At 44.0% G+C, this 18,711-nt stretch overlaps 2 protein-coding genes across 4 annotated transcripts in view; both read right to left on the bottom strand.

The window, feature by feature from the left end:
- Positions 1 to 9,001, bottom strand: part of GRHL1 (grainyhead like transcription factor 1) — a 41,509-nt gene extending 32,508 nt beyond the window's left edge. The window contains exons 1-4 of one of the 2 annotated variants that reach the window (XM_066179913.1): positions 8,893 to 9,001; positions 5,151 to 5,337; positions 2,094 to 2,164; positions 208 to 598 (exon numbers count right to left, since the gene is read on the bottom strand). In XM_066179913.1, the coding sequence (XP_066036010.1) occupies positions 208 to 598; positions 2,094 to 2,164; positions 5,151 to 5,337; positions 8,893 to 8,912 (669 nt within the window). In that variant the 5' untranslated portion in view covers positions 8,913 to 9,001. Of the gene's footprint in view, positions 1 to 207; positions 599 to 2,093; positions 2,165 to 5,150; positions 5,338 to 8,379; positions 8,492 to 8,892 lie in introns of those variants that run through there. The other variant, XM_066179912.1, reaches the window with a different exon arrangement.
- A 7,388-nt stretch (positions 9,002 to 16,389) lies between these two features.
- Positions 16,390 to 18,711, bottom strand: part of TAF1B (TATA-box binding protein associated factor, RNA polymerase I subunit B) — a 46,669-nt gene continuing 44,347 nt past the window's right edge. For both annotated transcript variants that reach the window (XM_066179909.1, XM_066179911.1), the window contains one exon: positions 16,390 to 17,028. In XM_066179909.1, the coding sequence (XP_066036006.1) occupies positions 16,836 to 17,028 (193 nt within the window). In that variant the 3' untranslated portion in view covers positions 16,390 to 16,835. The remainder of the gene's footprint in view (positions 17,029 to 18,711) is intronic.

Here is an 18,711-nt window from a genome sequence, read left to right as displayed (position 1 = left end):
CATTTGCTTTTGATAATGATTTCATGTTGTGAAGGTTTTATTTACTAAATTTTAATTATGAATGTTTATGAGAAAGTCTTCTATTTCTAAGCCACTGGACAGATTTCTGGCTCATGTAACAAGAAGAATTAAAGATGGAGCTGGATCTCTCCATCCAGATCAAGACACATACACACACACATACAGAGCAACTGCCTCTCATGGTACCTCTTGCACACCCTCCTTGAAAGTCTCCGAGAAGGTGGAGTCTGGTGTCCGCCTCTGGGAGCTTTGAGGCTGGGTGTTGGAGGTGAACTGGTCGGGGTTGAGGTTCCTGTCAAAGACCACCACGCGCTCGGGCGGCTCAGGGTGGTACACGCTGGGCGGGATGCCCACGGCAAAGCCGTGGGGCTGCGTCTCTGTTTTGATGGAATGCGTGGGCATCGTGGCAATGGAAACGGTGACCGTCGTGTCAGGGGTCGTGAGGTGGCCTCGCTTGTCCATGCCCATCTGGGGGGTATGTGGAAGGACAATATTGAAAGGCACATTTTTCAGAACCTGGACTCTGTTTTCTCCAGTGGAAATGAGCGACTGTTCTGTCACGTTTGGGATGCTGTTCCTTAAAAGGGCAAAAAGAAACCAGGCATAAATTATACAGCTTATTTTCTCATTGAACAAGAGCTAGAAAAGCTTTTCAGCCTTTTGGACAAGGACAGCTGACACAAACTCTCCTGCTTGGGCAGAACAGCTCAATCCTAACCTGAAAAGCGGAGAAACTCATTAAAAAAACCCCATAACTCCTCTCCCACTGTTAACCATCCCACCTTGGAGATGAATTACCCTGGAGCAAAGAGTGAGGGTTCACAGCCTAGATCCCCACTGCTTGGAAAACAGCAGTCCAAAACTAACCACTTCTCATCACACACTGGCACACGCAGGCTCCACGCAGCTGCTCTTTGGCAGAGCGAGAAGGACTGACAGCAAGGCGGCTGCTGCTCCTCTGCCCCAGGACTGTGCACCACCCGGAAAGCACTAATAGGAAAATTACACCCTTCGTTTCATGCACAACCCAAGAAAATCCGCACCAAGACTCCTGGGAGTGGTTTGCATAACTTGCCACTCTCCACCCCACCACACTCATTTCTGCCAGGACAGCACTGTGATCTGTGGCTGAGTTGACCTCATAGCTACTAGCCACTAAGTCAGGCTGCTCTCCCTTTCTCTCACCCCACAAAGTACCCTCTCCTTTACACCAATTCTGACATTCCCCTGCCTCCTGGGTGAGCCAGTTCAGCTTGCCTGGCTGGCAGAAAACTAGCCACCTTTTCTTTCCCTGTTTGGCAATGGATCAGTGTGAGACCAAATCTGGTTCAAGAGGAGCAGTGGGAACACATGGCTGGGAACCAGCCTGCTCTTCCTCACAACATGTCACTCAAGCAGCTCAGCCAGACCACAAAACCTCAGCTCAGGTCCTTAAAGCATTCTAGTCTGTCCAAAGGAAGAGGATGCTAGGAGTGGAAGCCTGGCTTAAGTGAACCTCCCATTTGTCATATTCACCTAATCAAGATCATCTGCTTGGGAGGCACAAGAGAGGGAAGTCAGGTAAGGGAAGAAAGACAGAAGTTCCAGAGGATACAAAGGAAGTCCTCAAACAGTACAAAACCAAATCACAAGCACTTGGAAGTCCTTCCCAACTGGCCCATGCACCAAACAGCAATGCTGCTGGTGCCTGAGAACAAAAATCAGCAGAGAGCAACTGAAGTAACTGCATGAAAAATGGAAAGTGTCACCAGTGACCACAGCCTGGGGGGTGCCTGCACTACCAGGCTGTGCCTAATGTTAGAGAGCAGCTTTTGCTAGGCTGACTATATGACACCAGCACACTAAAAGCAGATAGATGGCACTGAGCAGCAGTTTGAGCCTCAACTCTCCACACCGTGGTTCAATTCCCATCCTGTTCCTGGGGCAACACAGGAATCTGAGGCACAGAGTAAAAGCTAACAACTTCTCTCTTCCAGCACATCACCACAGTGCAGCAAGTTACTTTCTTTCAGCAGCTTTTATGGTGCAGGAGGAAAGGGAGGAAATAGAGAAGCAATAATAAAAAATAATACCTTTTGCTATGGTCTTGTTCAGGATGTTCTACCTCAGGTTTAGCTGTTGAAGATCTCCTCTCCCTTGGAACCTGGGAAATTTAAGACATACTATAATTCAATTCTTCCACCCATACAAAACAAAAAAAAAAAAAAAAAAGCTCATTAGAATTTGCTTTGGATGCCAGTCATTATTTGCATTACAGCTTAACCCATGTTCACATGGCTTTGGGATGCCAGGCCAGACCCAGGAGATGTCCCACAGATCCCTATATAGCCAATTCAGTCACCTGTGTCAGCCCTGAGCTCTTGCCAGCACCAGGTGGTGAGAATAGCAGTACAGAAAACCATCCATCCATGGCATCCATGGCTGGAGCACCAGTACTGGGGTGAGCAGGACCAAGAGGAGATTTCCCAAGGTTTGCTGGCAGTGCAGGTTCTCTCCTCTGCAGGCTATCAGAGTTCAGGTTGCTGGATGAGCTCAAAGCTTGTGAAAGGAGGCTGTTCCACAGCTACTTCCCCAAGGACACATGCTCTCCAGGCCATTCCCTCTAAGACCATTTGAGGCTCTCCTTTCTCCTAAGCGATCAGGACTTTGGTGAGCACCACGTCCAATAACCATATTGAGATACTGCAGCTCATATTTGTGCATGGCCACACAAAACACACTGGCCCAAACTATACAAAACCTTCTATAAACAAAAGGTAACCACCACTCTGGATTTAAGACAGCTCAGTATTGCTCCTTGTATTTTATGGCACAGGCAGCATTTGCCCTGAAAACACATCATCAATCAATGCCCACATACATGCCATTTTCCCAGCTCCACTGCAAGGCCAAGGCACACAGGAGAAGGTGAACTCTTGGAGCTGTGGTGGCTCAGTTCCTTGCATGGAGCACATAATCAGTACTCCAGCAACCCAAACAGCTCTTGCAGCTGCTGGCACAAGCCCGTGGTGCTCAGGTCCCCTCAACCACACAGCAAGTACACACAAGCTCTCCTGCCAACCCACACAAAAGGCCCAGGACTTTTGTCACCCTCATCACGCCTCCTGAACAAGCAAAGCAAACATCTTCTGGTGTGTGTACAGAGGAGTGAACTCCCACCACTCTCCTTCACCAAAGCCTGTTCAGATCCTGCCTCCATTTGCCAGCCTGGGCCCAGGGTGAGGAACCCCCACTTCAGCACAAACACGAAGGCTGAGGGCACACCGGCACAAACAGTGTTCTTCTCTACACAGCCCTGCCTGAAAACTACGTCCTTGTTCTTACACATAACCTGGAATCCCTAGAAACACCAGAACGGTTAGATTTCCCACAGTAACCAGCAAAATTTGGAGAATGTCTAGCTGGAGACTGCTGGGAGGCCAACACTATCTAGTCATTGAAAAAGAAGGGTTTTCCAAGCTGCATTTGGCCAACACTCCCAAAAGAATTTTTAACAAAAATTTGTTTCCTATAAGGCCTTATTAACCACAGTTACACAAGCTCAGTAGTCAAATGGAAGGAAACAAGTTTTTTGGTTTTACTGTTTTGTTTTTTAATAGGAAGGTGATCTCATCAGCTGCCTTCAATATGCAGAAGGGGCGTATTAGAAATGCCTTGACATCATCCCTCTATAACATTACTCCACAAACAGCCCTCAATAAATCTTTCAACCTCCAGCCATTCTGCTTTACCCAAGTGTGCAGCACACCTGTTCTTCCACCAATTTTTTTTGTACACCCACTGATACCCAAACATAAGAGGAAACCCTGAATTAGGCATTGATGTACAGCAAATCCCTTCTGCTTTGCCGAGCATGGAGGATCAACATCAACATTCTTTTTGTGATCTACAGGTTTAGAAATCAAAATTGATCTTGTGGATTAAAATTGTTCTGGTGAAAGCATGTTGTTGTTTCTTTTTTTTTTTTCCCCAAAAGCACAAGCACAAAGCAGAAAGGCGGTTTTCTCACAAACTAGCTGAATAACATCCACATCAGTGAGTCTGTGGCATTTTGGCGTATGTGTGTGTGGAGTGTTAATCTCCATATTAAGCATTACAAGAATATTTCGATATGTAAGACATGTTCAACTCTTAAAAGGGCAGGCAAGGGTTTTGTCTGCATCAGGCAATCTCTCCTAGTGCTTGAAGAACATAACTGAGGCTGGCAACTGCACTCACGGCCAGGCAGGAGAGCCAAGTCAGCCTCCTGGCCTTCCTGCATGCTCAGCAAAGAAAAAACAGGCATCTCCACCTGGTGAGCCACGCCACCATAACACATAAGGCGTCTCAACACAAGCAGGACCCCTCCCTGCCTGGAAATGCCTGCTGGTCTCCACTGACCTGGCTAGAGATAACTACCCTAGCTTATACTTTTGGTATTCAGGAAAAAAGCTCAGCAAAAAGCACCCCATGCAGACCAGAATGTTCTCTGACTGCTCAGTTCAGCTGTGAGCATCTAAGAAGGCACATGTACCCAAGAAGACCACAAACACTGGGGAAGACAATAACTGCTATCAAAGGATTAACAGATTACAGCAGTCAAAGCTCACTGAGGGTTAGATGGATGCAGACAGCAACTCACTCAGGTGGACACTTCTGCCCCACATAGGACCAAAAACCTGTAATTGTATCTTCGTATAAGCTGAGCCTAAAGTAACACAACAAAGCCCCAGCAAAAGCCAAAGGTCCACCAGAATAGGGATCATGTGAGCAAAAGGAGTTTCTTTCTCCATGTACATTTATATTCAGACAGGGATATAGTCCTAAAGTGTCATTCTTTATGACTATTTCTATAACACGTTGCCTCTTGCAGAACCTGGGGTCAACAGAAAAAGTGCTACCTAAGTTGAAAAGCAGCAAAGTGCTTCTTAACTTTTACATCAAGATCTAGGGATCTTATCTTACAGAGCTAAAAACAAAACAAATTTTCAGAACAAGAGAATTTTAAATTTTTTCAATTTAAACCCCACATTGTTTAAGGTCCCTGTAATCTGTTCACAGCTTCTGTAAAATCCTCTAGCAAATGACACCTTTTCCACAGGTGGAACACCAGCTCTGCTGGCTACCAGAGCAAACCCACGCCAATCTACCTTGTAGTAATCATAGAGCAGTCCAAGGGCAGCTGCACTGTCTTCATCCCCATTGATGCTCATCATAGCTTTGGTAGCTGCTGTGAGGGGATTTTCAAGAAAAGTTTTCCAGGCCTCATCTTCATTGGTGTAAGGACGTCTCTGAGAGTAGAGTGAGTCATTCTGAAGCACCAACACGGGTCTTTTACTTGAATCATAAAAAAGAAGAAATAAAAAAAAGCCACCTGTTAGAACACATGAGAACCATTCCTAAAGTCCCCCAAAATTAGCTGCCCCAGTTTCATGGGGTTCATATTCTGATTCAGTGTACCGCAAGGATTAGTCAACACAAAAAGCCTAGAAACTTAATTCCGATCTCACTCACGCTCAGAGTAAATCAGGATTAATTTGGCCAAACTCAGATGGATTACACTAGCCTCTACAAAAAGACAAAGCCATGTAAGAGTACAACTGACCTGCTCATGCTCTGAATCCAACCCAGAAAGAGTTACTCACTTTCTAGCCAACCACCTACGAAGCCTCCAGTATGTCCTATGTAATACTGCCAAGCTACAACTGCATCCAGCCATGTGGAACCAGAAAATGTGTATTAATGAAACATCTCTTTTCTCCAGTGCTTTCAAACGTCTTCACTCTCAGAATATATCTAAAAACACCACCTAGAAGTTACTGATAAGTTACAGATGATATAGGCAAATTGGTAAAGGGGAGTTCAAATCAATTTGGCGGTGTTTTTTTCTGTCAAGAGAAGAAAAAAAACAAAACAACCAACTTACTGACTGGTTACTGCTGAAAAAATCCAGTACACTAATTTGAAACACACTCAAAGGAGTGTGTTTCTTCACTTGAATGAGTGAAGAAAAAGGAAAAAATCTGAGTTATTCCCTTTGTGCTATAGTATGTATATAAAAAATTATATTTAGTCTGAACATTTGGAGATTGCTGGGAACCAATAAACCCCAAAATGTCTTGGACATTCTGTTCACAGACAAAAGCAAGATGTGTAGAAAATGTTGTCCTGCCAGCCTAGGCAAATAAAAAAAAAAAAAAAAAAATTTTTTTGGTTCTATTGGTAAAACATATGCTTTATCTTTTAAGTCAGCTCAAGCTAATGTTTAAATTTGACTTTTGAAACAGTTTAATTTTCTTTCCAGTGCAAGTTTAACATTAGTTTACTGCAGATGGGCTGGGGGAGAAGGAGAGGCTTTTTTATTTTCCTTAATAATCCCAAACTTGACCAAACAAAACCAAATTTTTAGTGAATTTGCCATAGTTAAAATAGAAAAATAATTATTTAAAACCAACTAATCCCACAGAAAGCCCCCCACCACCTTCACATCCTTCTCCTAGCAGTGAATCCTTCTTTTCATCTATTTACCCTGATACATTCAGAGACTGAAATATACCACAAATACAAAAAGTTGTGAAATAGAAAGTTGTGAAATACTCTAATCACTATAAGCAGCTTAGCAGTATCCTACATTTATCACCACCTTCTACCAAAAAGATTGCAAAGCAAATTACGCATTCAATGCTTTATCAGTTACACAAGTCACCCCACTGAGCTGCCATCGGACAGAATGGCTGAGCTGAAGACACTGAAAGCAAGTGGGAGTTTCCAGCACTCATAAGAGCACCTCAAGGCCATAAATCAGTATTATGTAGTTGGGAGAAGAGCAAATAAAAATGACAAAAGAGACAAGTTCTTGCACCAAGCCCTTTCTTTAGGTCTTCATAGGTATTTGTGTACACACTGATACAGACACCCAAACGCAGATACCTCTGGTATTGAGGACAGCTACTTTCTATCAAATGTGAGGCGCCCCACAGAAGACAAAGCCGAATTTTCGGTAGGGACACGGTACAAGCTCCTGTTCTTATTCAATATGATAAAAGAAAGCTCAAATATCCATAGCAAATGGGCAACCTGGGTGCAGTTCCCTTGATCCATCCCCGCCAAGCTGCAGGGCTAAGTCAGCCATGCTGAACTCACAAGACCACTAAGCTGATTCCCTTCAGCAACACAATACTCACATGGGAAGGGAAAAATCATCAGAGAACCAAAAATACTGAGAACAAAAGCATCATCTAACCGGAAACCTAGCAAATGCAAGATCTATACATTTTTGTGTGATGTCTTTCATTACTGAAACACCCAAATTCAATGCACATTGCCCTACAGGTAACCCACCCACCTAAAAAAAGCACAGAAAAAGTTATCTACGGAATTATCAAGAAAAGCGCAATGTTTGGCAAGAACTCACTCCTTTAGGAGAACCACAGCTTCTTTCAAGAAAATGAGAACATATTAATAAGAGAAGGCAAACACATCCTTTTTCCCTAAGTTTTATAAGATAACTGGTATGCTGATCTGCTCACAGAGTAGTAGAAATCCAGCAGAGGCAGGAAATTAAGCTTCATACAGCAGTTCTAATAATTTCCTTATTTTACTTTGCACATGACCACAGTGGAAGCAGAGGAATACTACAAAAAGCAGAGATCCTCTCTTTGCCTGCGAGGCTTCCCCAGCCTGTGATGTTCTGTGTTCAGACCACAGAAACTATTCCTCCTTCCCTCACTGACCCAGGACCAGCCGTGCTGTCTCTCACCCTGCAATTTACCCGGCGACGCTCCGAGCTGCCCAGCCATGCCGCGCCTGCTCCGGCACAGGGCACACCCCCACTGCTGAGGCAGCACCGAGGACTCCTGTCACTGGCATCTGCGGGCCAGAAAAGCCAAGTGCATGTACCCAAACTGCTACAGCTCCCTCTACTAAGTGTCACTGGAAATAAAAACACCTATGAAAAATCCTAATCACACGCATGAGTTAGTGAGCTGCTGCACTGGAGTGCTCTTCCTAGAAAGTAGCATGCTGAAACAAAAAGTTGGGTTTAAAATCCTACACATTCCCTAGAAAAGGAATGCATTTGAATCACCTATCATTCAGAGTATAGAAATTTTAAAATCGGTTCTTGGTATCAAATCACTTCAGAGTTTACCCCATTTTCTGGCACTTAGGTGTCCACGGCCACCGTCAGCGGATGGACACGGTGACAAGCGCAGCAACAGACCCGAGTCCTTAAACACAGCCTGGGATCCGCTTGAAGGCGACGTCTCGTATTCAACACCACGAAGTTAGGGAATACACACACCTCGAGCTCAGTTTAACTCTTTCAGGACCCAGTTTCGGCTACTCCGGGGTCGCCGCAGCCGAGCTCGCCGCCCTTACCTGCCGAAGTCCACCTTGCCGGAGGGATGCGCCTCGTAGAAGTCCATGGGGGCCGCTGCGGCCGCCGGGCAGCGGCGCGGGGGCTCAGCCCGGCTCCCTCGGCCCGGCAGCTCCTCCCGACGGCGCGGCCGCCGCCGCCGCCGCCGCCCGCATTTAAGGCGCGGCCCGCCGGGGCGGGGGGCGGCCCCACGCCCGCCGCGGGTGTCGGGTTTCAAAGCCGGCCCAGCCCCGGCGCTCGCCCCGCGGGGCGGGGTGGCCGCCGGGGTCGCCCCGCTGCACGGCCGGGCCCCCTTCCCCGGGGCTCAGCCCCCGCTCCCCCCGCCACTCCGCACCGCCCCGCCACAGCCTCCGGGTACTCCTCCGAGAGAGAGGAGCGAGGGGGGCGGACCCCGCGAGAGCGGCTTCTCCGGCCCGGCCCCCGGGCGGCGAGCCCCTCTCGCCGCAGCCCCTCGGCGGGGCGGCAGCACCGGTCGGACCGGACGCGGTACTTCTTCCCCCGCCCGGCTCACTCACTTGTCGTAGTCCTGTGTCATGTCTGGCGGAGGCAGCGGGCGGCAGGACTGGCCGGGCGGGTCGGGAGGAGCAGCGCCGCGCACCCGCCGCTCCGACGAGTTTTGTCGGCTCCTCTGGCCCGCTCAGGTGCTCCCGCAGCCGCAGGTGGACGCGCACCGCGCCGAGCTTCCCATTGGCTGCTGCGGCCCGAGGGGTGGGGCCGCCGCGCCCCCATTGGTCGGGAGGCCTGGGGGGCGGGGCCGGCGCTGTGAGGGCTCCGCGGGCCGGGGCGGCGGCGGCACAGAGCCCCGGGCGAGGCAGGGGACAGCCCAGGAGCGGCCCTGCACCAGGAGGACGGTGGTATCCTTGTCGCCCCTCCCATGGAACTTTATTTCTTTTCATGTACTGCACCCACTTTAGGAAAATCTAAACTCGCCACAATCATGTGAATTATCTTTACTATAGTCTTAAGCTGCGCCACGGAAGGTTTAGGTCGGACATTAGGAGGAATTTCTTTGCAGAAAGAGCGATTTGACATTGAAACGGGGTGCCCCGGGAGGTGGCGGCCTCCTTGTCCTGGCGGTTTTTAAGAAAAGACAGGATGTGGCACTGAGTGCTCTGGTCTAGCTGGTGCTGTTTGGTCATAGGTTGGACTTGATGAACTCAGACAGGTTGGAAAAGATAATTGATTCTGTGAATTTGCACAAGCACTGCACCAGCTGCTAAAGGGCAGCAGATCCGCATGTGATTCGTTGCCTCTCAGATGAACCCGGGTTTAGCAGCAAAGGACACTTACAATGCATCAAAATGCTCCAGTGGAACACCAGCAGCAGAATCACAAACATCAGATTTATCCAAAGTGGCATGCATGAAGTTAAATCAGAGCGATCTTGAGTTTCTCCTTGGGAAATAAGGGTGGGAGGTTGCTTGTCTAAGTAACAAGTTGAATCAAACCCATATAGCAACAGTGCTATCTATCATATGTCAAGATGCTTCAGATAGCTACTGTAATTTAAAAGTATGCTCCCTAATAAGAGGTTTCTCCTTCTAGGTCAAAATCTCTTCCCTATTTGTATAGGATATACTCCAATGCAAAATTATAGAAGAACAATTCAACCATCCAACCGAAGGAAATATGAAACTGAAGACAAACTTTAACTAAGGGTCTAATCCTGGAAGTTGCTTAATATCCTCTGACTGGATTACAGCTAGTGTTCTAAAAACAAAATGCTTTGTTTGGATCTGCAAACATTGCCATTAGGATGGCAGAAGATAAATACCAATACTGAAGCAGGATCTTGCTCTACAAAGTGAAATGATGTAAATTGTTCTTTATGACATACAGTAAAAAAGTATTCTATATTTTGAACCCATCTTTAAAATCTAATTCAAGTTTACATAGAAGAAATTTCTTATCTGATCTCACATATGAAAAAAATACTGTCATCTGATTAAGAGGTTGGAAAGTAACATTTTTCCAAACAAGTATAACTTGCTTTGTTTCCGATACAAATTACAAAACCAGCTCAAAATCGCAAGTACTGGGAAGGACTGCTGACGTTCTCAGGTGTCGTTCACTCCTCATGCTCCCTGCTTCTGTTCATAGAATTCTGGGATGTGCAGACATGATGGCTGCTTTTTGGCACAGGTGCACACTTTTTATTAACAATAAAATATAATACTGCCCTGTAACCATAGGTGACCCAGATGCAAGACGCGCTGGAGTTCAGTCACATGTTTATATTGCACCTTAACTGCTAAAATATTTGTGATGTGCCACACTTGATATTTCTGCTTGAGTTTACCATGATTTTATTCCAAATAACTCAAAGCTGCTTGTCTTCTGCAAAAGGGATGCCTTTTCTTAACAGCCTGATCCACCGACGAAAACTTGGTTATCACCACAGCAATCGCTTCCACATTGAGGAGACAATGATATAAACACCGGATTGTGACACCGCTGACTAATCTGCCGGTCACAATCTAGACTCTGCAACACCACTTGTAGGTGTATTTATGTGATGTCACTAACTGGGTTGCATCACCACCAAATAAAATCAGGCAAGAAGCACAAAGGGATTTAGCAGAGCTTTGGCTGGGGCATAAAGCCATGCCAGCCTGGTGGGGCAGTGCTCTGGCAGGACTTCCCTTGCCCTGTGCTGACTGGCCTTCCCTCCAACTTCTTCCTTCTCTCAGCCCTTTCACCTTGAATCCACTGCTCTCCTCATGCCCTTCCTTTAACCTTCCCCTCTGCCTCAGTCCTTCCTACAGCATTCTTCTTCCCCTCCTCACACATTCATTTCCTTTTAAATGAATCCCACTGAAAACATGCAAGGAACCCCACCACACTCATACATCACTGGCATCCATCAGGCTGAGCACTGTCCCATCATGCTCAGCCCTCTTTGCAGTTTGTCTATTGACAATGCTGTGCAGAGAAACTGGGATTTATTCTGGACAAGAATTAGCTACTGTTATGACTTACCTAACAAATATGGGTTTAAAATTTCATACCTGATAATTATCATATACACGCTCTGGTCATTCACACCTGTGTAATAAACAAACAAGTTGCATCAGGTTTGTGGCAGTACTTTTGATTTCACAAAACACGGCAGGGAGTCAAAACAAGATACTTTTTGCTTAATCTGAAACCCTAACATACAACAGCTGGGCTGGATGTAAAGAGCAGGGAAGCTCCTATGCTTTCCATTTTACACAGCACACCAGGCAAGTTTTCCTTCTCTGCCAACAGGCCTCTGGTCGCTAAGGATAGACCTGGAAAAGTGAGCTCAAAGCTGATCACTGACCCTTGCAGAATAAGCCTGAATGACAACGAAGAGCTTAAACAGAAAAAGAAAGAAAAGCCCAGAGAGAGTTTTCATGAACTCAGGGGAAACTGAGGCAAAAGAAGGCACAGTGGAAAGAAACAGACAAGTGACAGTGGAAAAGGAAGCTGGAAATGCCTTGTAAGAAAGATACAGAAAAAAGCTGAGGGGGGAAAAGGTATAATAATAAAAGCACAATGTTTGAAATATCGAAAAAAGAAACAGTTTGCTTTCCGTTTCAGTCATATCCCTATATGCAGTCTTGCAAACATTCCTTTAAGATTCCCTTTTTTGATTCTGTATTTATCCCTAAAGATAATGTAAATACTGCTAAAAGGATACAGACAACTCCGGGTCAGGAGATGCAGTTCCATCAGCCTGACTGAGGACACTGAATTTACTACAATATAAATTCTCCAATTTTGCAGCAGCCTATATATTTAAAAAAAGCCTGAAACCTAAAATTTTATTAATGATAAAATCTTTAGCATGCATCTGGTTTCACTGAGCACTTACCATCTTTGAGCAATATTGTGCTTCTTCTGGGACTGACTGCTGTATCCATAGGTCCTGCCACACGGGCCCATACTGGTTGCAAGAGAACAGCATGAGCATGTCCTTTGCTGCCCACTGTTCCCTGCCCAACCCACTTTGCTCCACGGAAGCCACACAGCTGCCCTGTTAGGAGTTACAAATGCTCTGGGTCTCAGTTCAGGAAACAATGGTTTGCCACAATTTTCTATCAACACAGCATGACAGAAGCACCCCAGGATCGCAACACAGGCACTGAACACGCTTGGTGGCACTGTCACGAGGCAATGACAGGGTCTGCAGCTGGCAAGCAAAGCCACTGCTGGGACAACAGGGTGGTCTATGAGCTGACACAGGTTACTTTTACAATAGAGAGCAGTCGTATCAGATAACCAGAGGAAAGTGCTTGTATTTTCTTGTAAAAGCACCTGATGTACTGCTGGAGGCAGAATGTAGATGCCGAGGGCGGGGAGGCGTGTTCTGGCTCTGGAAATGCTGCCATTAGCAGTTGTAAAAGGGCAGCAGTAACCTCACATGAGGACACCAGCCTCCATCTCCTGTTCTGGTAACCCTTACTCACTCTTGTTCACAATTTCAGCAGCATCCTAGCAAAAAGCAGCAGTGAGAGATCTTTCACATATGCTTATTTCCACATCTTGGCATCCCCTTTATGCTCTCCCTCATCTAACCTGGCCAGGAACAAAGAGCTTCACACATGAGGAGCAACAGGACCAGTAACTGTGGAAGAGATGCTGGAAAGCAACCATCCTGCATTTAGCGCAAGGACAAATGTAGTGAGAGACACTGCTGTAACCAAACCCACAACCGAACATGCTCAGCCAGGAAATATGTAAAACCATATGTGCTGGGAAGCCCATTCCATTTTGGATCAAAATAGAAGACTCGTTACACAGAGTTATCCTGACTTTTCTCTGCCTTGGAAGAATGAAACTTACTCAACCTGACATGGGGAAAGGACAGATGATCTAGGGGACTTATTTGGGGATTTAACATATCCAGACTTTACCTGTCCCAAAAGCACTGTGGGTCCTGGCTCTTTTGCTCCCAGCCCCTGCAAGAGCATCCTCTCGACAACTTATTACAATATCCTGAATTTTTATTCAGAACAAGCAGAAGTCTTATTTGTCCAAAATAGGAGAAAAGTCATTTGAGGGACTTTTGAGATTTCCAAGACATTATGAGAAAGCAAGGTACTCATTGCCTTGCCTGCAATACTGCATGAAGCTTTCTTAAATCTTCTACGCATCATTGTTTCAGGGGTTGTGCTAAAAATGGGTGAGAAAAGATGTAATTGCAGTGAAGCCCATGCAGTACACTATGGCAAATAAATTAGACTAGCATTGCTTACAGGCACTGGGCTTTGCTGACTCTCATTCTCTGGTTAAATAACGTTCAGGGCCTTCACTCTGTATAAGACAAACACCTCTCCTTCATGTCTGGACAACAGCAAAAAACTTTGAAAAGAAATATGTATTTGACTGAGACTAAGTTGGTACTGAGAACACAGACACACTGAGGTAATAAAAAACTAGTAAGGGAAGTATACCAATTCTGCTAAAGGCTGTGCCTTTCAAAAGAAAATGAGACATCTGTCATATTTCTCCACCAAAACAACAGAAATGTTGCATTTAGGAGAATTCATAAAGTAAGGTTACTTTTGCCCATTTTAGCACACTTTTTTTCTAACATATAAACTAGGAAAAAGTGAAAATTCACTTTTAGAAGGCACATAAAGGTCTTAGAATAACTGATTTGCTACTGCCTAAGTTAATAATTAAGTCTTCTCAGTATATACTGTTTAAAAAGTTTATTCTAAAAACCCCCACTTGCCTTTATCTACATACTTAAGGAGTGTCATTCAAATTCTAGAGTAAGAAACTAAACAAGGGGAGCCTCTTTTACTCAAAATTTACACGGGATTAAGTACAAAAAAGTACTTTATGAGCTTGAGCTTTACCTGGGCGCTTTCAGCAAATAGTTACAGAAAGGAGCTGTAATTTCCAAGGCGAGAGAGGAGGTGCTTGGAAGCGCTGGGCTGTGCAGACACCCTGCCCTTCGGCTATGCCCGCAGCTGTCTGTCGGCCGGCGCAGCTCCGCCTCCGGCTTGTGCTGACTGCACTCGGAGTAGCTGTCCCAGGCGAGCTCAACTACACTTCACCCAAGATAAGGCAGTCCTGGGGCTCGTCAGCTTCTTAAACACCATTACTCCAACACAAGTGCTGATGGATTAAACTGGATAAAACTAACAAAAAGCATTTTTGGGGCACACCCTTTATTTTAAACCTGACTCTTCGCCTATGTGTCCAGAAGGCACATGGCTCTTGATGATTAACTTCAAGCTTTATGCCAGTTTATTAAAGTACAGCCTTAATTTAGTCTAACATCTAAGGGAGCTTTTTTAGGTTTGTAACAATGTAACAATGAGCACAGTATTTTTAATTTGAGAAGCTCAGATTTTACTACTACAGTAGTTTTAGGAGAAAGCCATACCTATAATTAAGGTGTGTAAGTCCCTCAAATAAAGACTTCTATATTAAATTAATCCTTTATGTATTCCAAAGTGTCTTTTAGAGAGTTAATTCAAAACTTTAACAGATATTACAATAAAAAGAATGAGACGCTTACAGTCATTTGAGCCAGCACTGCTGAAAAGAGTGACAATGCATATTACACTTCTGTAGATTTTTAACTGATACAAATACTCATCTAGAAAAGTACAAAGAATAATTTTACCAAATACTTACAAATATTAGTAATTAACTCAGGTGAGGTCAAACATAATAGGTAATGGTAATTTTAAAGCACAAACACCAGACACAAGAGGAGATTTAAACTGGTATGTTCCAAGTCCATTAATGTAAACATCAGTTCAGACACACCTTGCCAGAAGTCTGAGGCATCTAGCACAGCATGGCAAGATTTAGACATACTACACTGTGCCCACTTACGAAATCTCTTAACACATACACCAAGTAATAATTCAGTCTCTTTCCTCTTCCCACATCAAGCACAGTTTAGCTCTGTATGGCTAAAACTATGCCTTCTCAACTGCATGTTAGTAACTTTATAGGACCCTTGCTTTAAATCCCTGTGCTACAATAAAATGTTAAAATACCTGAAATAGTAAAAACTTTCACCCAAATTGTGTCTTTTGTGTCACCCCAAATCCGGACACCACATTACGTCCCTCCTCGACTGAGCCAGCAAAGCCTCCTCGTTTGCCAGTATTTCCATGTAACTATAAAACTCACTTTTAATAGTCCTGCCTGCCCTACTTGTACGTGAAATACCACTTTATCACTTGCTCCAGACAGGTAAGGCACATCACCTCTCCTATCATTCACCCGTTCCCAGTTTTTAAACAACTTCATGGTTTAAACCCTTGGCGATCGGCTTGCTGAACTGATTACCCTCCCAGATTACATCTCACTGAACCCCTTGCTCAGGGAGGAAGTCATTACTCTTTGTCAAGTCTGCAGGCACCATTTTTCTTAGTTATAATAATGCTAGAAACAGCTGTTAGTTTTGGTTTTGATCAAACAGATTTGGTAAGTTCTATACTCTGTACTGAAGGCTGGAAATGATGAATTTAATTTCATTCAGCTGAAAGCAGCATTATTCATCTGGCTATCTACACAGCATCTAGGTTCAACATATATATGTATATTGTTATGGTGTCTTTCATGTAGTGGCAGCACCCAACTTCATTTACATGCTGTCTGGAACAGTATGAAAACATGGTGCATAAATAAGATTGAGCATGAGAAACTGGTGGAATGGCCAGGGCATAAGCTGCTGGAGATGCTGGGTTATAAAGTGGTCAGAAGAAATTCAAGGCTTTAACAGTTGCCTTGCAAAAGAGGAACGACAGGAAGACCTGGCAGTTACCGCTGCACAAGAAACAGGAATAGATTTTATACCAGGTACAAAAGTATCTGCAAAATCTGTGAAGGCTGAAGTGGAACATGGACCTGAAAGGCGTAAACCTAAATGAGAGGCTCAGGCATAACAAGAGACTGGGAAATACACAGTAGGCAAGAAAATGCAGAAAACAGTGCCAGAGCTCTTCCAGGACAACTGGAATGCTGTTTAGAAAGAATAAAGAAAAAACTCACTGCAATGACAACATTAACCAACTGCTTCTTTTATTTGTTAACATAGTATTTAAAAACAAAAGAAACATTATTCTCTAGAAATGTATTTACTGTCATACAATGGTAGGTAAAAAAATAGATATTTTAATTGCAAAATCCCACAATGCAATTAGATGCTAATGTCATGTCCAGTACACTCAAAATATGTACAATTATCCCCAAAAAATGGTTATTTCACAGCTTCCTGTTGGCTCTGATGCAAATTAATTAAACAAATGGTAATTAACAGTTTCCTTTCCCAGTATCAGTGACTTAAATTATAGATAAAATTACACTAAAACTGGAGTACAGTAGTAGATCTCAGCTCTACTATCTTAACAAAAAATGTCTATAAGACAAAACAATACATATAAGTTTAGATGTAATACCATGGTTTGGGATCCAACCAACTAATTTACACAGGTTTAATACTGGCAGTTTTAGGCCTTTTTTACTTCCTTAGGACTGTGTTGTATTTTAGTTTTTTATAGAGTTTTTTATTAAAAAGTTTGTGTTCTATCATACAGACCTCATCATGGATGTAAGAGGGCTGAACCCGCAGAAGAAAGGAGAACAACCCTAGCACAAAATGGTAACTCTGGGGAAACTCCACTTCTCTGTAATGAGCCAGATGACCACACAATCTGAAAAGAAATGAGGAGAAAACAAAAGCCCTAAATTACACATGCATTTAGTACTTAGCTAGCAGTTATATATTAAACTGTATTTAGAGACAAACTCTACATTTTACCAACAGCATAAATCATGATTCTAGTTTACAGTGTTGATTCCTGTGAAGTGATCCACTCCTGAAAACCCCTGAAGTATAGGACTGAACCAAGATATCTCAAAAGCTGGTGCCAACACACTAAAAAAAAGCTACCATAGCTTCTTGCGCTATGAATCAGCATCTCACTCAGCCAGGCAAAGAATACATTCTTTGCATTTCAGGACTAAATGGAATCACAGTTTGTTCTTCCAGCTTTTAGCAAATGTAGCAAAATATTAAAATTACTACCTCACCCTATTTTTTAAATTTCTAAGACTATCCAATTCAGACACCTTAGGCTCTTTACTCTGTTCTTCTCTGTCCATAGGGTTCCCTTCTCATCTTCCTGACACTATGTCATGGGATAATAACCCATTCATTTATTGTCCATTGCCTTTGTGTGCTAAATACAAATTACATGTCTAGAAACAAGAGAGAAAAGCTAAGTTAAGTCAATGGAGTAACACAGGAAACATTGGAGCAAACACTGATGAGGTCAACAGAAAGTAATTAGTGCTGTAGCAGCCTTCTGCTTCATTACTTTGTAGCTTTTGTGGTGAAAATGTTAATGAAAATGATGAGGTGGTTTTATTGATGAAGTATATAATGAAAATAGCAGACTAGACTTGGTGGTAACAAGTGTCAGACTGAACAAAAGATGACACAGAGGACTAGCTGCAGAGATAGCTCTGTAAACATTAAGTTCAGCAATTTAGGTTGGAAAACCACCAAACTGGATAAGCCTCAAATTTAGTTAAAAATACTACAAAGTTTCAATTTGTAAATAAAAACACTGTGCATTGATACGGGGGTTCAGGTGCAATATTCACCTATAAATCCTAAATATCTTCTAACTTGCTAGGTATTGCCTTGGGATGTGGAGAAGCAGTTAAAATGTGTCTGATTCAGAGCAGGTGTCTTAAATATTCACCAGAACAACAACTGGGATCTGTCTGTCCCAATTTATGGGTAAGTGTGCTAATTACTAGACTATAAAGTCATTTGCTCGCTCCCTCTGGCCCAGCAAACATTTACATTTTACCTCAAACTGGAGGAACAGCCAGACCCGTCCTGAGTGCCAGGCAAGCCGCACTTCAGGGAGTGCGGTCTGTTCAAAGCCTCCCAAAGTCTGGCACACTGGAAATTCTGAACTAGGTCTCTCATGCCATACATCCCATCCTCTGCCCTATCTCACAGCCCCCAAAAGCATGACAACATTCCTCACACACTGTAATACCTCATCACATCTAGAATCATACAGTCCTTCAGGTTGGAAAAGATCTTACAGACATTGAGTACAACTCCTGTCACCTAAAGACTTTCATGGCAAATCAGTTTAGAATCCAGTTTAAAACAGAAAGTTTTAAAATAAAATGTAAAAGCATCTCAGCTTTGCTGACACTGTAATCACACTTTAGTCCCAGGAATAAAGCATTTTAGCAGTCCAGTTAGGCTATGCTGATATTTAGAGAAAGAGAGTTTGCGAGATTTTTTTTAGTTCTATTCTACATACACAGTGGATAAACCCTCATATCTGAGGGAGTAGATGTTGTTTTCC

The sequence above is a fragment of the Chamaea fasciata genome, unplaced genomic scaffold (assembly GCF_029207755.1).
Source record: "Chamaea fasciata isolate MVZ Bird 193981 ecotype frontalis unplaced genomic scaffold, bChaFas1.0.hap1 SCAF_3, whole genome shotgun sequence".
Classification (NCBI taxonomy): Eukaryota; Metazoa; Chordata; class Aves; order Passeriformes; family Sylviidae; genus Chamaea; species Chamaea fasciata.
The sequence above is the reverse complement of the archived record's forward strand: the minus strand, read 5'-3'. Positions and strand labels throughout refer to the sequence as shown.